Source organism: Dermacentor andersoni, chromosome 8 (assembly GCF_023375885.2).
Source record: "Dermacentor andersoni chromosome 8, qqDerAnde1_hic_scaffold, whole genome shotgun sequence".
NCBI classification, from domain to species: Eukaryota; Metazoa; Arthropoda; class Arachnida; order Ixodida; family Ixodidae; genus Dermacentor; species Dermacentor andersoni.
In genome coordinates, this window is record NC_092821.1 from 15,970,060 (window position 1) to 15,990,279 (window position 20,220).

At 45.7% G+C, this 20,220-nt stretch overlaps 1 protein-coding gene across 2 annotated transcripts in view; it reads right to left on the reverse strand.

Moving 5' to 3' along the window:
- Hel89B (histone acetyltransferase 1) overlaps positions 1–20,220 on the reverse strand; it is a 328,644-nt gene that overhangs the window by 27,029 nt on the left and 281,395 nt on the right. For both annotated transcript variants that reach the window (XM_055068322.2, XM_055068321.2), the window contains exons 30-34: positions 17,352–17,503; positions 15,449–15,590; positions 10,521–10,728; positions 4,790–4,920; positions 3,976–4,092 (exon numbers count right to left, since the gene is read on the reverse strand). In XM_055068322.2, coding sequence (XP_054924297.1) covers positions 3,976–4,092; positions 4,790–4,920; positions 10,521–10,728; positions 15,449–15,590; positions 17,352–17,503 — 750 coding nt within the window. The remainder of the gene's footprint in view (positions 1–3,975; positions 4,093–4,789; positions 4,921–10,520; positions 10,729–15,448; positions 15,591–17,351; positions 17,504–20,220) is intronic.

Below are 20,220 nucleotides of genomic sequence, written 5' to 3' on the forward strand. Positions count from 1 at the left end.
GAGCATGACATGCTTTCGCATCTTGCGCAGCTAAAATAAGCCGTCTGTTTAGAGCTTGCCCCCTCTGAGACAACTGTTTCCAACCTGACACCACAGGAGTGGAAAGCAGTGGCTGGGCTTGTCAAAGCTCTTGAACCCATCGCATTGGCGACCAAAGATCTTAGTGGCCAGAAGTACGCAACTTTGCCGTCAGTAGTATCATTTCTCTATGGAACACAAACGGTCCTGAAAGACTGCGTTGCAGCCGATGATGACACCTCAGAGTTTGCAAAAAAAACTTGCTGAAAAGCATGAGGACAAGGTTTCCAGGACAGGACGAGCAAAAGGAGTACTTGTTGGCAACCGCCTGTGACCCAAGGTTTAAGAACCTCCTTTGTGCTCAAACGTTCCAGGAAACAAGGCTCTTGGAGCTTGCAAAAACTGAGTTGCAGAGCTCTCTAGAAGAAGCATCAAGCGACTGCACTGAAGCGTCAACATGTACAGCTCACAATAATTGCGTCAGCAGTTCAAATTGCCCGCCCTCCGATTGAGGAGTGGCGACGTCATGGTCTCATAGTGACGTTGCGCCGTCGGTTTTCTGCTTTTCTGCGCAAAACGCAAATGCGCGGCCAGAAACGGAGCCAAGAGAGAGCCAACAGCAGCGCAAAAGCGGAACTATGGTGGCTAGCGGAAGGGAAAGCACGCGACGATAAGCTGGTTCTTTATTTTATGACGCCAACTTCGATGCTCGTTGCAATGGACGACCCTGACAACGACACATTGGCTCACGATGCTGGGCTCGACTTCAACAATTTAAGCAATGATGAACGTGACCTACTGCTGAGGGCTTGCACTGCCGACGTCGTTGCGTACTACTACGACGGCGGCCTGTTTTGAAAGGCACTCCACATGACTTCAGAAAGTCGGCGAGCACACTACGTGATTTTTCGTCTCTTTGCCAGCGCGCTGTGGTAGAGGTACGGCACTTAATCACTTCGAATGGAGAGGTTAACTCGTTGGCACACAGTGATAAGTAATGTTGGATTCGCCGCTGCAACTGCCCTTGGCCAAGTTCCGCAGATCGTTTGTGCATCCCACGACATCACATGGACATGGCATTCTCGCTACTTGTTCCAAATGCAAGTTTTGCGAGCCAGCAGAACCACCACAGCCCGACGCGATGACGAAACAACTGAAACTCCAAAGCGCGCGCGGCGCAAGGTCGAGCGCGCAGAGTCGAGCGAAAACGAAACCTTTTGATCACCCATACCACTCAAGGGTAACGTCAAAATGTTATTTTTTCTTAGAATCGAACAGAAGTAGACAAGTAGCATTTTCTTCCTTGTTATAACCTAATGAAATGATCTTTTTAATAAGAGTAGTTGAAAACTAGTGACAAATTATGATGAGGAGTGCCTTTGTCATCGGGCTAGTACCGGAATGTCGCTGGGGGGGTCTCAAATTATGTCATGCATTTACCTCAATTTCTCGGTTACTAAAGCTCTGTTCGGGATTATATTGACGCCTTAGATGTTCTACAGCATGGCTTTATCACTTTAACTTTACTTCATAGCAACCTTTAGCGTCCCTTTAATTAAGGTTTAACACTTCTGCCAAGATGTGCAGCGACACGTGAGGCAATAACAAGTGCCAAACTTCTCGCAGTCTATGAACAATGGCGCACAACAACGCCTCAAGCAAACATGCCTCGCTCTGTGTTGTGTGTACTACACAGACAAACACAAGCTGTGCATGCAAGTGATATTTAACATCAACTCACCAATCTCACATTGTACTAAACGCTAATGAACATAAACATTTGCAACAATAATCACTGCCAATTATCATCAATTAATGCAAACAGCAGAGAAAGCTTAGCTTACATCGATTCCCACAGTGCGTGTGATCCGTATTATCATTTTCTAAATGGGATACAGCCCCAAAAAATTATGCCACAGAATACCGAATTTACCTGTGTTTCGGACGAAAGATCTTCAAAATTTGTGAACAACCTGCACCCACGTTTCTGAAATTCGTCTCATGGGGCCGCAGCCATTGCAACTGCGATTGTGCAGTATCGAGCGCTGCATCATATAGGCATGACAGGAAATCAATCGCAGTAACAACTGCACTTCGTGTCACAGCTTTTTGCTACTTAAAATAAATAACAATTATGGTTGCCAAACTTTGAAATTCACAGGAGCTACAATTTCTAACAGCCTTACTTTAATGATGCTGTTGTGTCGGCAACCATGTGTGCTCGAGTGCATGCTGCGGGTAACTGGAAACCAGAGCCTGTGTGGACAGAGCCTCGCGTACACCGCTGGCGAAGTTGTAACCATTGTAACGCGTAACTATGTAACCCCCCCGTGTGCCGCAAGCTAGCGGCTTAGTTAATAATGATATAACAAATGCAAAATTGCTCCAACTCGTCACTCACTCTTGAAAACTAAATAATTCAACGCACAATGTTTTGTAGCTTGCTTATTATTTTATTTTTTCTCTCTCTCTAAAGCCATGTACCGTATAGACTCGTTTAAGGGCCGAACCTTTCTTTCTCACAAATCTGAAGAGGTGTGGCCCTTACACAGGACCAAACCTTTGGGTCAAAATGGTGTCGGCCAGCCAGTAACATGATAGATTATGGGGTTTTACGTCCCAAAACCACTTTCTGATTATGAGGCACGTCGTAGTGGAGGGCTCCGGAAATTTCGACCACCTGGGGTTCTTTAATGTGCACCTAAATCTAAGCACACCGGTGACATGAGCACATCCCAGCTCTCACCACCTAGTAGCAGCATGCAAACACACGCAGTGCGCGAAAATTTTCCGATACTCATGCTCGGCTTCGGGGCACCGAAAGCAATTGCTTCTCCATCGAAAATTTTTTCTCCCAAATTTTGGACTGCCAAGTTGGAGGTGGCACAAGGAGCGCAGACTGTATAGCCCTTACAAGAGTCTATACAGTATAAACCAGAAACCACATTGTTAGTTACCCTTCAATGTTTTATGTATTGCTAATTACATATTCATGCATGTCAATAATCTTGATTTTATCAACAACTGTTAAAAAACATCCTTATTTCACTTACCATAAAAATCGATGTATAGAACAGAGGTTTCTTTTTTCCAGATATTTAAGAGTGTGCGATAACTGTATAAGAGATTTCAAATCAAATCGAATCAAGAAAAGAAATGGTGAATATCGAATTGAATGGCAAATATTGAAAGATCTTTCACAAAATTTATTACTAACAAGCTTAAGGCAAAAAAACATATGGGCCTGCACACATTTAGGAGTCTCCTAGCATTGCACAACAAGAATGTAGCAAGCTATCAGCAACTTAGGTACATAGAAATCAATATGTACAGCACAGTCTACTCTTATTAAAGGGAACACCAAATTAGCGTGAAAGCACTGACTACAACTCGGTTATAGTACATGAAGGTCAGAAAAAATATTTTTTTTATTAATATAATTTCTGTTGAATAGAATCAAGTGCTTTTTTTCCCTCTGAAATTAATGCATTGGTGATGTTCCGTGGTACTGAATACCTATGAGGTTCTCAGTTTAATGTGGAGCTGTGTTTTATGGCAATCTTTTATTCATCACGTAGAAAGTCTTGCTTTCCATATTTTCTCTGACATACAGACAGGGTATCCCAACTTTACGGCAGGTGGGCTATCATAAGGCCAATCTGTGCGACAGACGAAAGGAGCACGCATTACGTGAGTCGATCATCACTCCACGCATAACCTTTGCCGACTCTAAAAAGCAGGCACTGTCCCTGCCGCTTCACTGTCGTGTTTGGCGTGATTTGCCACCTGTTTCCGAAATCTGCAGGGTCACGGTAAGTTTGCAAGGCACTCCCCCTGTCTGCATCTCCTCCTTCAGCCACATTCCACACCTTAATAGTTCCCCGCTCATTTTCCCGAACATAAACGTCAATGTAGCATTCGAGACAACCCGTGGACATGTAAAAGACCGTCACCCACCTGGAACACGTGAGCGGTGGCGTGCGAGTTGACGGGCTGGTCCTCGGCAGCCCCTGCAACCGAGTCGTCCACAGACTTCTTGGCGCGGCTTTTGGCAAAATCTTCGTACAGTTGCACCTGTGGCAAGAGAAGCCAAACGTTGGCAACTTTAACAGGAAATTAACAGGAAACACTAAATCATCAGCTTAGACTGATAAAGAAATCTTCAAAGGCTCCATTTTTGTCAATTTCTCAGTACAAGTTTTCAGGAAAAAAAAAAAAAAAGCCCAATTTCCATTATTCAAATTTTACAGCACGACTTCGGCACTGGTATGTTGGTGCAATGTCACAGTTCCAAGTATCTTTTTTCCTATTTGAGCTCTAGTAGGACAGTATAAACTCTCAGAGCTTGTAAAATTCAGTCTTCGGCTCCTTTGGGAACACAACGCAGGTGAACTTTACCCATAAATTTACTACGCTCAAGAAGACATCAAATAAACGACGTCATGATTGGCTAGTGCAAGATGTTCAAGACAGTGTTGCCCGCCGCCTTTCCTTTTCTGTATCTTTTCTGGATCATCGAGCCTCCGCTCATGGCAAGAGCGCAAATCAGAGTCTTGTTTTGAGCTAGCTAGTTGTCCATGCACAAAGAAAACAAGCGGTGCAAAACAATGAGACACATTGACTAATGGCACATACACACTACAAAGGTCCTTGTCATTCTGCACCACCTGTTCACCTCGCCCCTTCTCACTTGGAGTGGCCTTCTTTAGTATTTGTAGATACCTGTCCCGATACAGCTCCCCACTTCAGTGTTTTTTCAGTGTACACACACCTGTAGAGGGCTCAGCTCACAGTAGTAGTCCTGGATGATCTTGGGGGGCAGATCTTGCAGGACATCGTCCTTGACCCTGCGCAGCAGGAATGGCAGGACTTGACGGTGCAGGCTCTCCATGGCCAGCACTCCTGCACGGGCCATGATCCAAAGCAGTTCGTCGGTCAAGCAAGTCAAGCTTCGACAAAAAACAATTGGCTCTCGCAAAATAAATGAGCACGAAAAATGATATAAGCAGAAGTACTAATGTTCTAAAAGAACCAATGCAACAGGACAAGTAGTACATACAGCGAACCTCATTAATTCAATCCCGTTTCATCGAGGTCCCAGATCCACGACTTAAACTTTCCCCACATTGCAAAGGAGCTAATTCGCCACATGTGCTGTCTCTTTGAGGAGGGAGCGTAGTGCAACTGATGATGGTGCAGGGCAGCCGCCATCAGTTGCCCAATGTGTGTGTGTGTGTGTGTGTGTGTGTGTGTGTGTGTGTGTGTGTGTGTGTGTGTGTGTGTGTGTGTGTGTGTGTGTATATATATATATCAGCGCTCCAAATGCCGCACACCCTAGTCAATGGTAGATCCCTGTCGTGTGCTGGTGCCAACTTCATCGTGCCACGTTCGATAGCACGAATGACGTTCAATTTTTTTTCTATGCTGAGCACCCGGTGTTTTTTATTCGAGCATGACGCGAGTCCTAGCTTGCACGATGCGACAAAACTCTTGCATGGTTCTGAAATGATTTTGATGTGGCTTCATGTGCAAACGAACAGGGCGCTTGGAAGCCGTTGTTCCTATCTCAGATCCTATCTAAGAATTGTTCTGCCGGGCCACCCGACAGGGATGACGCACTACCATGATTCACGACGCAAAGTGGAAACACGACGTGTTAACTGATACGTACGCAATAAGCTGGTACGGTTTATGCAGATACAAAACAAATTATGTTCAATGGCTGCTGAGTCAGTGATTTGACTTTACTACTTTTAAAACGAAACTACTGTTTAAGTGGATATGGTTTAATCAGGTCTTACTGCATACGTATCTATATATGTGTGCGTAGACACACACACACACACATTACATATATATATAGTGGTAAAGAGGAATTCTTCAGGCTACCTTTCAAACGTAAAGAACTTGAGCGGTGCTACAAGGTAAACAGAACAAGTATTTAATTTCAACAGTTTCGATCGGTGGACCGATCCTCATCAGAGTTTACGAAAAAATGGCAGTTCGGCCCTGATAGTGAAGACACCAGACCAGGTGCCTGGTCGTTCTTAGATACAGTCGGATTTTCCGGACTCCAAAAATTCGGACATGCCCGATTATTCGGTCAGCTTCGCGGCACCGCCGTTCTCCCCATAGACCATAATGTATATTAACTGCCGAAAGTTCGGACACGTTGAAACCTCTCATCTGATTTTTCGGACACTCCTTGAGCCAACTCAATCGAGGGCACCATGCACCGACTCTGACCGGTGCATAGTTTGACTTGCTGAATGCCATTTTTGTTTTGAACGGAGCCTCCTTGCTGCCCCACGAAGTAGCGCTACAGGAAATCCCCGCTCATCATCATCGTTTCTACCTGGTTCGATAGAGCAGCTCTGCAGCAGTTCCGGTTTCAGCTTAGTAAGCCATGTCAAGACAATCCAGCAGCCGATTTGTTTCTTTCGCGCACGACGCTGCGAGCAGGCCGCGTTTTTTCGTTTGTGTGACTGGTGTCGGCACGGTGGTGTTTGCTTTGTGTGCTGTGTCGAGGTTTCGGTGATCAAATGCGGCATACGGAAACATCGCGTCAAGTCTCTAATGGCGCCGACAGTGCCCGCGCAGACTGCGCTGGGGAATGCCGGCAAGCGGGTGTCGGGAGGCCTAAGATTTATCGCCTTCCGATGTGCCCCCTACTGACGCGGATAATATTCTGCCGAGACCTGCGCAGTGGTTGCATTGCGACTCCGGACACAGTCTCATTCGACAGTTTCACAGGTGCCGACACTGCTGTACTGACGTGCGCAGAACTCGACGACGGCGAGATCATTTGTCAGGTTTCTGCTGCACCGCCGGACGACGACTCTTGAGCCGGAAGATGACGCACCATGTGCTACGCTGCCGTCGCATGCGGAGCGTGTACAAGCAGTGACTGTGCTTTCAGCCGCCTATAGTGACCGTACAACCCTCTCCGAGATTCAGGCTTATCTGACTGCGCGTAAACGAAACAGCGTGCAACGGCGCATTCACGATTTCTTCAAGCCTACTGCCAAGCCCAAATAAGTGCGTGGAAATAAAGGATTTCATTTTTTTTTCTTAATCTGCTTTTTCGGACACCTGCTTATTCGGACATTTCAGCAGTCCCCATGAGGTCCGAATAACCGGTCGGTGACTGTATATGTTAGTAAGGGCTAGGATTCACATCAATTTGAAGAGAGAAAGAGTAAAAATTGGTCAAGAAGAAAGAGGCCAACCTAGACGCAGTAAGGGTAAAAGCAGACCAAAAATAACGTACAGCACGAAGGAAAAGGACTGCGAGAGACGACACACACTGCGCTGACTTCCAACAATATTTTATTGCATTGCCACATCGTGCGTATACATACAAGAGGGGGTATGTGCAGATAAATGAAAGGCAGTCACTAGGGGTGTTCTGACAGCAAGTCACTGTACTAAGAGCATGGTCACTTGAAAAAAAAAAAAAAACGTTACGATTTATATCTGTTTAGATACGTGGCTTCACCACGGTTCAGCACGATAGAGGGGGCACTAATGCACATACGACCAAGTTTTCTGACGAAATCAGCTTCCACAATTTCCTGGGTGAGCTGTGTCTCGCTAAACCTTCAGTATCTTCAAAGAGGGGCACACAGCCGCAGTCCTGACAATGGATGCCCAAGTGGCCTTGTACAGTGCAAGTGGCCTTGCACAGATCTTTGAGAAAGAGCTGGAGCCTCTAGAACTAACGCATGAGGTCCCCATTGACGATTCCTTGCGCTTTCTATGTCTCAGGCTGTGCCTTGCAAACAAACATGAGTGCTGGTGCTTCGAACCGAGAAGTAAGAAGTCACTCTTGCCCTTTAACTAAGCATACTCAAAGCTCGTTAAACGAGGTATTAAAAGTGTTGCCTGATTACCAGCCTCAATAAATCTTGCCTACACGAGATGCAACGCAGTCTTGCTGCACAGGTTGATCGCCTTTCTTGGGCTGGCTACCCTTTGGCCTTAATTTCAGCCATAGTGGAACAGCTTCTGAGGCGCACAAAATGTGATGAGCCCGCTCAGTCAAGGAACCAGCCGGCTGAAAGATGCAGGTTTGCAGTGCTACCATATACGCATGATGTCTCCCATAGGCTAAAGTAGGTTGGGCAGCGTGCAGGAATCACAGTTGTTTTCTCAGCCCTGGAAAAGTTGGCAAGGCTCTGTAAGCGTGTAAACTCGCCTAAATCACATCAGAGTTGTTGCTCTGTCAGGCACGGAAAACATTTTGTGACGTGCACAACGAATGTAGACTACCAAATTCCCCTATCTTGCGGCAGTAAATACGTTGGACAGACAGGCAGGTGCTTAAACGATCGTCTAAGAGAGCACTGTAACAATGTCCACAGCATTGTACAAGGCCACCTGGGCCTCCATTGTCGGGACCGCGGCTGCGTGCCCCTCTTTGAAGATACTGAAGCTTTAGAGAGACACAGCTCACCCGGGAAATTGTGGAAGCTGATTTCGTCAGAATACTTGGTCGTATGTGCGTTAGTGCCCCCTCTATCGTGCTGAACCGTGGTGAAGCCACGTATCTAAACAGATATAAATCGTAATTGTTTTTTTTTTTTTTTTTTCAAGTGACTATGCTCTTAGTACAGTGACTTGCTGTCAGAACACCCCTAGTGACTGCCTTTCATTTATCTGCACATACCCCCTCTTGTATGTATACGCACGATGTGGCAACGTAATAAAATATTGTTGGAAGTCAGCAACGTGCATGTCGTCTCTCGCGGTCCTTGTCCTTTGCGCTGTACCTTATTTTTGATCATGAATCACGAACCAGCAAAGCAACCACCCTAAAAGCAGACACATTTCGGTTAGCACTAGCAGACAAATATGCAGCCTTAGAAGAGAGAGATGAAGACGATATAGAGGCAATGAATAAAATTGTAACTAGGCTGGATTCAGAAGCAGCAATTGAAGTGGGAGGTAAGAGACCAAGGCAACCAGTAGGTAAGCTCTCCCAAGTAACAAAAGACCTAATAAAGAAACGACAAAGAGTGAAAGTGTCCAACTCAAGAGATCAGATAGAATTCGCCGCACTGTCAAAACTAATCAACAAGGAGAAAATAAGGGATATTCGAAATTATAACGTGAGAAAGACTGAAGAAGCCGTCAGAAATGGACGCAGCCTGAAATCAGAGAGAAGGAAACTTGGCATCAGACAAACCAAGATGTAGGTACGCACCGAAAGATAAGCAGGGTTGAATCATCGCCAATCTCAAAGATATAATAAAAGCAGCGGAAGAATCTATAGTGACCTGTACAGTACCCAAAGCAGCCACGATACCTCCATTCGGAGTAGTAATGAACAGGTTACATAGGCTCCTTCTATAACTAGTGACGATGTTTGAAGCATGCAATTCTCAGAAGCAATTCTCGACAAGAAAAGTAGGAAGGTATCTATAAAGAAAGGGGTCAGGCAGGGAGACACAATCTCTCCTATGCTATTCACTGCGTGTTTGGAAGAAGTATTCAAGCTATTAAACTGGGAAGGCTTAGGAGTAAGAATCGACGGTGAATATCTCAGCAACCTTTGGTTTTCAGATGACATTGTTCTATTCAGCAACAATGCAGATGAATTACAACAAATGATTGAGGACCTTAACAGAGAGAGTTAACAGAGAGAGGGTTGAGGATTAATATGCAGAAGACAAAGATAATGATGAATAGCCGGGCAAAGGAACAAGAGTTCAGGATCGCCAGTCAGCCTCTGGAGTGTGAAGGAGTACGTTTACCTAGGTCAATTAATCATAGGGAACCCTGATCATGAGAAGGAAATTCATAGAGGAATAAAAATGGGTTGGATTGCATACGACAGACATTGTAAGCTCCTGACTGGAATCTTACAATTATCATAGAAAAGGATAGTGTACAATCAGTGCATTTTTCCGGTGCTGACATATGGGGCAGAAACTTGGAGACTGACAAAGAAACTTGAGAACAAGTTAAGGACCGTGCAAAGAGTGATAGTACGAAGATTGCTAGTTAAGAGACAGAAAGCGAGCGGTTTGGATCAGAGAGAAAACGGGTGTAGCCGATATTCTAACTGATATCGAGAGATAGAAATGGAGCTGGGCAGGTCATGTAATGCGCCGCTTAGATAGCCGTCGGACCATTAGGGTCACAGAATGAGTACCAAGAGAAGGGAAACGCAGTCGAGGACGGCAGTAGACTAGGTGGAGTGATGAAATTAGGAAATTCACGGGCGCTATTTGGAATTAGTTGGCGCAGGACAGGGGTAATTGGAGATTGCAGGGGGTGCTTTAGTACTGCAGTGGACATAGAACAGGCTGCTGCTGCTGTTGCTGCTGCTGATGATGATGTCACATTGCCGTACCAAGGTTCTGAAATGAAAGTTTGACTCTTCCAGTGATCGAGCTATTGGTACTGCCCAATCAATCTTCTAGGAGTGCTCTGTCCATCTACGCAGCCTGAATCATGCCCCCCCCCCCCCCCCCCCCCTGAAGTGGTCGGAGACGCACCGGCCTCCTGTTCTCGGGAGGAGGACTTGGCGTCACGTGACTGCAGGATGGGCCGGCTGAAGCGCTGCGCAAACTGGCGCTCGGTGCCCAGGAACCCTGGCATCAGGAAGTCGAACAGGGACCACAGGTCGAGCACCTGGTTCTGGATGGGGGTGCCCGTCAGGATGAGCCTGTGGTTGGCCTGCAGCTGCTTCAGGGCACGCGCCAGCTGCGCAGGGGAGGAAAACAGAATCACACCAAGCCACACTTCACACATGCATGGACACATACAAACGACAGAGGAGCGGCAAGCGTGTGCTTGTTGGACACAGGATACTCGGACACAGGATACTCGGGCACAGGAAGAAATTGTTTGTTCTTCATTAGCTTGGGGACAACGCCACGACTGCACGCTTGCTGGCACGTTATTAGCGGCGAGCTAGTGCACACTCGCGGCAGGCACCCGGCACCTTCTTGCGCCTAGAGCCCCATAAATAAAGTGTAGCAGCATTCCTCCTCTCCTGGCTTCTCTCTCTGACAAAATTTAACACGAGCAGCATGATCATCCATATTACATTTCCTCAGAGTTGTGCTATTTCAGCTCTACCTTTGTTTTTTAGCTTTTACAGCGGAAGCTTTTATCGAATTACCGCTTATACAGTCGCAACCCACAATAACGAAAACCAGCGACTACAAAATTCTCACGAAAACGAAATATTTTCGTATCCCTGTAAGCGCCCATAGGACTCGATGCATTTTGTACCTCTCGACAATGAAATCTTGCTGTACTACAATCCCACATCAACGAAATTTGCCGGAACATAGCCCTGCATATTACCAACTCGGGCAAGGCTAGCAGACTTCAAAATGTGCTCAAATGCGATTGCTTTGCACTCAAATTCTGTAAAATACCACCACATCACACTTGCATGAGGAGCCCATTTTTGTTTACAAAAACAACCAAGCGCCGAAAGCGATTGCATATGTTGGAAACGCGTCATGGCCTCCATCTTGTTTGTTGATTGCCCATTTGAAGCGGCACGCACGTTGCTACCCACATGTGACGAAGGTTTGTGCATATCCAGTGCAGTGCGTAATGTGTGACTCGGCGAGCAAAATGCAGCAAGAACGAGGATATCCACGTCGCACCGACGTGGAATTGTTCGTGGTGCTTAAAATGGCGGTCGCAGCATCGGACCAAGATTGAGCGATCGTCTGGGAATACACATTCCTTACTTCGAGAATGCTGGTTTTGGTGCCACCCGACAGGCACTGCGTGCAAATTCGGTGCCGGATGTAGATTTGTGCAAAGGGGCCGTAATCTCAATCAACTGCTTTTATGTATATATGTGATGCGATCACTTTCGTGCGGTTGGCACCAGACGCATCGGTGCTTACGGGTGAAGGCGTGTGCTGGAGAAATGCTGCTGCCTGCGTGGAGCACTGCTGCTCTGCATCCGGTGTTGAGTTACTCGCAAAAGTGACCGCATCTCCGAAAGCAATTGACCGAGAATACTGCTCCACGGCAGTGCTGCCACTGCTGATCAACGCGTGCGGCGCACTCTGTAGTGTTGGCAGTGCGGTTCTACATCCTCTAGGAAAGCTTGCCAAAGTAGGCGAACGGAATTCAGACAGTAAAGTTTCATTCTGCGACGCATTGCCTATCTGCGATGTCTCATTTTGCAACAACGAAATTCCCGCAAAAGTGATTTTTTTTTCACATTCCCTGCCGATTTTGTTATTGCGAGTTTCAATTGTAGGGAATGTTTTCGCCATCGCGTTCACCTTATTATAACAAGGATTTACTGAATGCTGGCAATTATTTCAGCACATATAGCGATTTATAGCGATACAGTTGACTCCCTTTAAGACGAACTCGAAGGGACCATGAAAATCTGTTCGTCTTATCAGAAGCTCGTCTTAATTGTTTATTTATAAAATACTGCGGCCAAGAAGTCCAAGCAGGGTGAGCAGAATACAAGAGATTACGTACACAGAAGAACAAGATGAAACAAGCGTGTAATACATTTTTCACACAAATTATTTGGTCATAAGGTAGACGATTAAGAAAAATTTAAACTCGATTACAATACAACCATAATTAATACACAAAATAACAACATTAGACAGCTTTAGTTTAGCGTACGCTATACCACTGCGTACGCTATAAAATAGTGGGTCGTCACTGCGCATGCACAGGACCCATGGCGTATAGCGCACGCATGCTATTTCTCAGATTTAGCATAAGAGTCTTTGCATGGTTTGCAGGGTTTGCGTGAAACATGGCTGCCCACTTCGAATTGAACTTGGCATTGTTTTTGTAAAATGCACTTTGTTTGTAGCAAATGACTGTGTAAACGGCTTTTGCTTAGTCTCAGGCCGCTTCGACAACAGAGTATTATGAATAACCGTGTGGTGTTTTTGAGATCGCTTCTCGTTTCGAACGAGTCGAAGCCTAACGAAAGAAACATTCGAGATGTCAGCGCCACCTATCGCACAGTCGGGAGATAGCCGCAACGATGGCATATGGCATCTGAGACCTGAAGATTTTGCAGGCCAACTAAATCTGTAAAAAATGTACGCTGAGCAGTGCACGCTACACTATAGTGTACGCTATAAGTTGCGTACGATAAACTAAAGCTGTCGGTTATTTGCACAATGGTATACAGCTCACGGGTGCTGGGGATATGCTTCAGTTAGTTTATTCCCGTCAGCTATTGCTTATGGAAAAAAAAAGAGTACTGAAAAGTGTCAGTCTTTGTGAAAATTGGTGTTAGAGAATGAGGGTAGTGGTGTCGAGTGGGTCTGCTTATCAAGGGGGATACATAATTTGCGGTGTCTAAGGCTAGCCTATGATTAATTAAGTTTGAAAGAAACTCCAGCCAACTTTTCATTTTTCGAATTTGTAATAGTTCAATGCCGTTTGCGGTTAGTAATGCAGTGGGGGAGTCAGTAGCCTTAAATTTACTGTAGATAAATCGTACTGCTTTTCGTTGAATTCTTTTTAGGTTCTTAATGTAAATTTTTGAGTGAGGATCCCAAACTATGGAAGCATACTCGAGTTTTGGCCTAATGAAGGAAAAGTAAGAGAGTAGGTGGAGCAGTCTTGAGTTCGTGGTGCAGAAGGCATAGTTTCTGGAAAGTGGCAGAGCAGATGGTATTTATGTATAAGTAACTCGTTAATGTTAAGCCTAAATATTTATAGCAGGCTACTTTCAGTAAAGGTGCTGCAGCCAAATTGTAAGTGTGGCCTAAGGGGACTTTTTTGAGCATTTTGGGGAGATAGACACACTTAGTTGCATTAAGAAGCATTCCCGATTGCGCACGCCAGAAGAATAATTGGCAACATGACCTGGTGCATTCAAATATCTTATTTCAAAATGGTAAATGATATAGACGTAAAACGGGGTAAAAATGACACAAAAAGCATTTATTTAGCTGAACTTTATAGAAAACTATTTTCAATTGGTACTACTGCTTGGTTTCATCTGGTCCGTAAAGCATGCTTGGCGCTTCTGTGCAAATCAGCGTACAGCCACAAATGACGTCATCTTACCTAACGACCTTAAAAATCCTTCTGTGCCAGTTTGCTGCAGGAAAAAGTTCACTAGGGAGTTAAAGCAGGCATCTGCCGTCTCACAGGTCATCGGTGCTATCATCCGAGCTAGTGAAAGTAAGAAGGAGCACGCTGAGCACGCAGCGAGGCAATGCAACCTAGAGGAAAGTCTAGGTGACGTTGAGCAATGTGAGGAAGGAGAAACGAGGCAAAGCATGGCGGAGGAGGAAGGTAGGCGGGCTGGGTCTTCTGGCAATTGCTACAGGTTTCATTTGCAATATGAACGTACCGGGTTTGTCTCATGATAACATTGCGTGCCGTATACTGTGTGTGCGAGTGAAATCGTGTGACAGTGAGCCGAGCCAACGATGGCGGCTCAATCTCACGTGCGCAAAGGAGAAAGGGGGGCGGGGGGTGCACCGTCTTCTGTTGCACACATGGCACCGGGGAGGGGAAGAAGGGGGTGTGTTCTATTTCAGCCACATGTGGTCGCGCGGGCTTTATAACTTGAATGCGATCTGCTTTGGGGGCCCAGTGTAGGTGGGCCGATGGCTCGTAGCTTGGCGTGCACAGTGTTCTCGCCACTCAGTTTGCACTGAAGTGATGGACAGCATGAAGGTAACTTTGCTCACTGCTGCTGCTACGATTCCTCAGGCCAGCATTTTGACAGTGAGCATTCGCGATCATCGAGTGTGATGTGTTTATGTTTACCTGTGTGTGCCGACACCATGCTTGTTAATTTAGTTAGTGTGCGAATGTTTACAAAGGGGCGTTCTGCTTCGGCAGCTGCTGCATATTGCGTGACCATGCGAGCCCTGTCTTGAATACGAACTGCGATGCGGACAGTCTAGGCGCACCGGGGGGCCATAGCTTTGCATGTGCTATAGCACCCATACGCTTGCGCATCACCCGCGTTCACAAAGTGAAACGCCACTGTCTCTTTTTGTTTCCTCCTCTTGTTTTCGCCTCTGTCCCCGGGCGACGTGCACCGCCGGCCTCCAGTAGGGTGCCTTGATGCGAACGCCCCCGGGCACGTCGAAACGAGGCACCCTAGCCTCCAGGGTTGGTAGAGATGGCGGTCACTCCGTATGTTCGTCTTAACCGCAGAGCACGTCTGAAGCGGTTCGTCTTAAGCGGATTTTTTTTTTTTGCCATGAGTCCATGAAAAATCAAACAAACGTTTCCGTGTTGTTTGTTATATGCGAGAATTCGGCTTGACCGAGTTCGTCTTAAAGAGAGTTCACTGTATATACAGCTACGAAGAGTAGATGCTCATGAAAAGGCAATGATAGGAAAGCATGCCACCGCACAACTGACAGCTGTCAAGCACATTACACAAAACTGAAGGTGAGTAAGGCCAAAGCTAAAAAGAAACTTATGCCATCACACACACCTTAGTTCGTCCATTCTTGATGATGTGCCCCTCATCAAGGATGCAGTAGTTCCACCGGATGGTGGCAAAAAACTCAATGTCGTTGCGCACTATGTCGTACGAGGCCACCACCAGGTTGTGCTTGCGTGCCTTTTCCTGCAGCCTAAGAGGGAACATGATGCAAAGCGTTATTACCAATTGCCGAAGCATACCGTTGTTCATATAGCCTCGAGCTCCAACTTTCAGATTTACAAAGGGATCCATTAAGTGCCCCACAAAATTTCGTGCCCAATGCGTACCACTAGGGCACAAAAGTTTATGGGACACTTAATGGATCCCTGTGTAGGTCTGAAACTTGGAGCTTGAGGCTATATGCCCAAGTTTTGCAAGAATTCAGCATTTTTTACAAATCTTTGCCCCATAAACTTTTGTGGATAACTGTACAAATAAAAAAAAAAAAAGTAATCCTGTTAGCTTTCTTTTCTGAGCTCCCTTAATACTTCTTTGGAGAAAAGATTGCTTATCAGTAGGAATGTGTGAATATTCGAACTTCGAAGTATTTGGGAATAGTGTTCGTTATTCGATTCGAATCACACCAGATTTTTACTATTTGAAGTATTCGAAGATCCGGAAAAAAAGCATAACAGTTTCATTTGCTAAAAATCAAACAGCAGCGCTTCTAAATGATGCATGCAAACTCAATTCTCCTCGCAAACTTTGTCCTATCGGATAGGTTTAACAGCCACCAACTGCACCCTGATGCTATTTTAGACAAGGTAGCTCGATCAGTGCCCACAGACTTGAAAGAGTGCAGCGCAAGAGAGTGAAGCGCAGCATCTGCTTATGCCACATTTAATCAAATGCAATGCACACCCAATTTTTGAGAGTGCAAGATAAAAATGCACCTGAACGTAATGTTAGAAGATTTTTTAAAGCTATGGCACGTCCCTATGTTGACAATCAGAAAAAAAAAGAAAAAAAAGAAAAGGGCAAGCACAATACATCCACATAGAATGTGAAATTTATTCTGCTGACAGTTCTTTTCCTTCAGTGATCCAGTTTTACTGGCTTTAAGGTCACTTCAGGATGCAGCCTGATTGCGTACCGCTTCAAGGGCCATTATCTTGACAAGGTCGGTCTACATGGGGCTGCTTCAGAACGTCTGCAAGCTAATCATCAAGGTCTGGAAATTTTCCAGTTTTCGGCCCGCAGAAACTGTTTCTGGTCAACGTGCAGCGGAAGATCTCCTTCCTTTATTTTCACACTCACGGACACAGGTTTCGGGCATGCAAGAAAGATGCGGCATAGCTATCTACAGTGTGTGAAATCAAAATAACTTTTCTTTGATAGGAATTTTCAACGTCCTAAAAATGGCGAAATATCAAGTTACCCGGCCTCATGCCAATACCATACGTTGTGTCACCCGTGGCACTGCGCGGCACAGTTTTGTTTTCACGATACTCGGCCATACCAGCTGCAAGCATGTCTAGTGCATGCCTGTTCTCAGTGTAAGGCGCAGTTGTTACTAGCAGGAGAGCATGTCTACTTCTGGGACATATCGAGCAGCTCGCTTTCCTCCATGACAACATTCAGTGATTCAACTTGTAGCTATCCATTCTGTCAAACAGCTGTATTGAACTGTTCTCTTTTCTAGGAACAACAATCTGGGAGTACACTAGCTGTGCAATAAATGTGCTTTTTTGGCCATGTCTTGCAGTACATTTTTTCAGTAATTTAACTTGGAAGTATTCGAAAAACATTCAATTCGATTCGCACTCTTTAAGCAGGATCACATCAACGAAGTTTCACTGTATATGCGTCAAGGTAGGATTCTGGGCACAACCCTCTAGCGGTACGTGCGTAGACTAGACGCCTCTCTGGCCTATTCGCCGCAGCGTTCCTGGCCAGCCAGGGGCCTGCGTACCTGGCACGCTCCATGGGGGGACCCGTGTAGTGCAGTGGCTGCAAGTACTTGCTGGCGACAAACTTCTCCACCTCGTACACCCAGTGACCTGTCAGCGTTGGTGGGCACACAACCAGCGAGGGCAGTGGCTTGGCATCCGCACGCTGCGTCTCCTGCAATGACAGGTGACCACAACATGGCTGCAGCACTGGCGGCAGATGTGGCTCTCGGCAAGCTAGACCGATACTTCCTTCAAGGGACACACTAAAGGAAAATTTTAAGAGGAAGCTCAGGCCAAACTTCGATGGCGGCTATTCAAATTTAAAACTGCAGGAATGCAGTTCCGAGATATCCCCTGGACCGGTCTTAGCACAATTTGTTGTATTTGAGAGGAATACTTAAATTTCATCAACTGTAAGAAGCAGAATTTCGACTTAGGGCCTCAATAGCTTTATTAAAAATTGCAGAAAACTGGCAAGTTTGAAAATATAGGCACACCGCGTTTACAAACTTGTAGCTCTGCACCAAAAAGAGATGTCGCAGTTTTCTGTAAACTGCATCCGTTAGAGCGCCTAAAATGGACAAATTTGGTATGAAAACTTGCAGCTTATGTGGATTTGTTAGAATGTTTGCAAAAGTTATGCAGAAGTCCTATTCATAAATTAATAATATTTCTCAATAGTCCGATTTTTGTCTACTTAGATGCACAGCACAGACAACTTATGACATAACTGCCTATAGCATGGAACCAGTTATGGTGTAAGGTTTCCCGACTATCGGTATTCCTCCCATAGAACTCAGTGTACAGTAGAACCCCATTGATACATTTATTGTTCATACATTTTTGTGGGTATAATGTCGCTAAAACCTTGCAGTAATTACCATGCACTATTACAAACGTATCAAGGTCATCAAAAAGAGGAAAGCTTTAGCCTGTAGTTGAGTTGTTATTGAAAAGAATGGTACCAAGTTTGTTTAAATCCATTTGTGGAAACACCCTCCAAATTTCTGCATGGCAGAGGCACCTCTCTTTCTCTCTCTCTCTCTCTCTCACAAACACACTTGTGCGCACATGCATGCACACATGCACGCACACACACGTACAGACAAAAAGCTGAGAAAATCCCAATGTTTTGCAAATGTTGTAAATTCCATCTATTGAGCATGATAAAAAGAAAGGCTTTAGAACGAAGCTCAGCTTTTCTACAAAGAAAGAATTTATTGCACAAAGAATTTTTGCACAAAGAAACCAAAATTATTGAAATAGGTTCAGGGAAACATGAGACTCCTCCATTAGTTTTCTTTTACTGCGACAGCGTAAAGGGCGCCATTTCGCAGAAAATCCGGTGTCGGTGTCGGCTGTTGGAAAAGTTGTTGGAAAGTTGGAAAAATTATCGATCACATGCCCTGGTCAGCCAATCGGATAGCTTGCCCCACTGACGTCGTATGGGTGATTTGCGTCATATGGGTAGGGGCGGCTTAAAATTCCGCTGCGCAGTGTGCTGCGATCGGCAGCGATGTGCATTTTTAAAACCTTGTAACAAATTACACGCTTTACGCGAAGCACTTAGATGCGTCAATTAATGATCAGAAGGACCTACTCTAACGACTCAGTCCGTTTGTAGAAAATCGTCAAAATCGTTTCAGAGTCCCTTTAAAGGCAAAGCTTAAGCCTCCTCCAAATCATTTTTCTTTTATTACATGGGCAAATTCTCTGCTCGTGTGTCATGGCGTTGGTTTATATTTTCAAGGTGCAAAAATGCCATTTACGCCACAAAACTTGCCACGGTTGACGGTATGCTCAGGAGGCCCACGTCGTGTTCAACACGATTTGTAAGCCAAGCACACAGTCTCGCATCACTTGTGTTTCTAAGTGCTGTGAATGTGCTGCCCCCGCTAATGATGACATTAAAGATGTACCTAGTCTCAAAACGAGGTCTAGACCACAAGAGCCCACAGCTGTGCAGAGTCGTGGAAGCAAGCGCCGGTGCATCACCTACAGTCCTGTACGGTTCACTAAGTAAAACAGCATGCACGCGACGTCTGCATTGTGGCATGTAGCCCACGACTCCACGACACAGGGCTTTGCTTTGCTAGAGCTGAACTGTCGACACGATATGGGATTGCACTATGCACTGATGACCTTTATGGTCCAGCACAATCCAATCACTGGCTCACGTGCCGGCTTGTTTGATCCATGCAACAAGTGCTTCCTCTGTCTCGCCATATGATCAGATAACGGTTGCACTTTGCTCTCTGTATGCAAGTCCGATTTGAAGCTTCTTACAAACATTGAATAAATGCTGCTTGCGATCACGGTGTAATCAACACAAAACAAAGGAATGACGGATCAACTTTGAACCATGCCTAGTAGGAGAGCACAGCAGCCGCAGCACCACTGTCGTAGCAACAGCCAATCGTAAGGCCCCTCTCTGCGTGCTGCCGCAATGAGTCAATAGCAGGGCCACTTGCAAGGCAAGCTTCGTCAGACCGGCCCCCAACTTCTTTACGTTTGCACTTTTCTTATGCGGCCACTGTTGGCGAGGAGGGCGAGAACGAAAAGGCGGAACTTGGAGCTTTTGAACGATACCAAGATGGCGGGGGAAAGACACGACACCAGGTGGAGGGAAAGACAAAAGATGGTTCTGTGAACTCTGGTGTTTCCACGCAATTATGGGCCCCTTTCTTGCCATTTGTGATGATAAAACTTCTGCCACTTTGAGTGCGCCTTCGGCTAGATCGTTTTCATACAGCGTAGACTAGGCATTATAGATGCCAAAAAATGATTTCCAAAAATATTTTTTTCGCCCTATTCAACTTTTTAAAGCGGCACTAGAGGCAAATATTAAGTGAAGCTAAAGTGATAGATCGATGCTCGAGGATGCCCGAG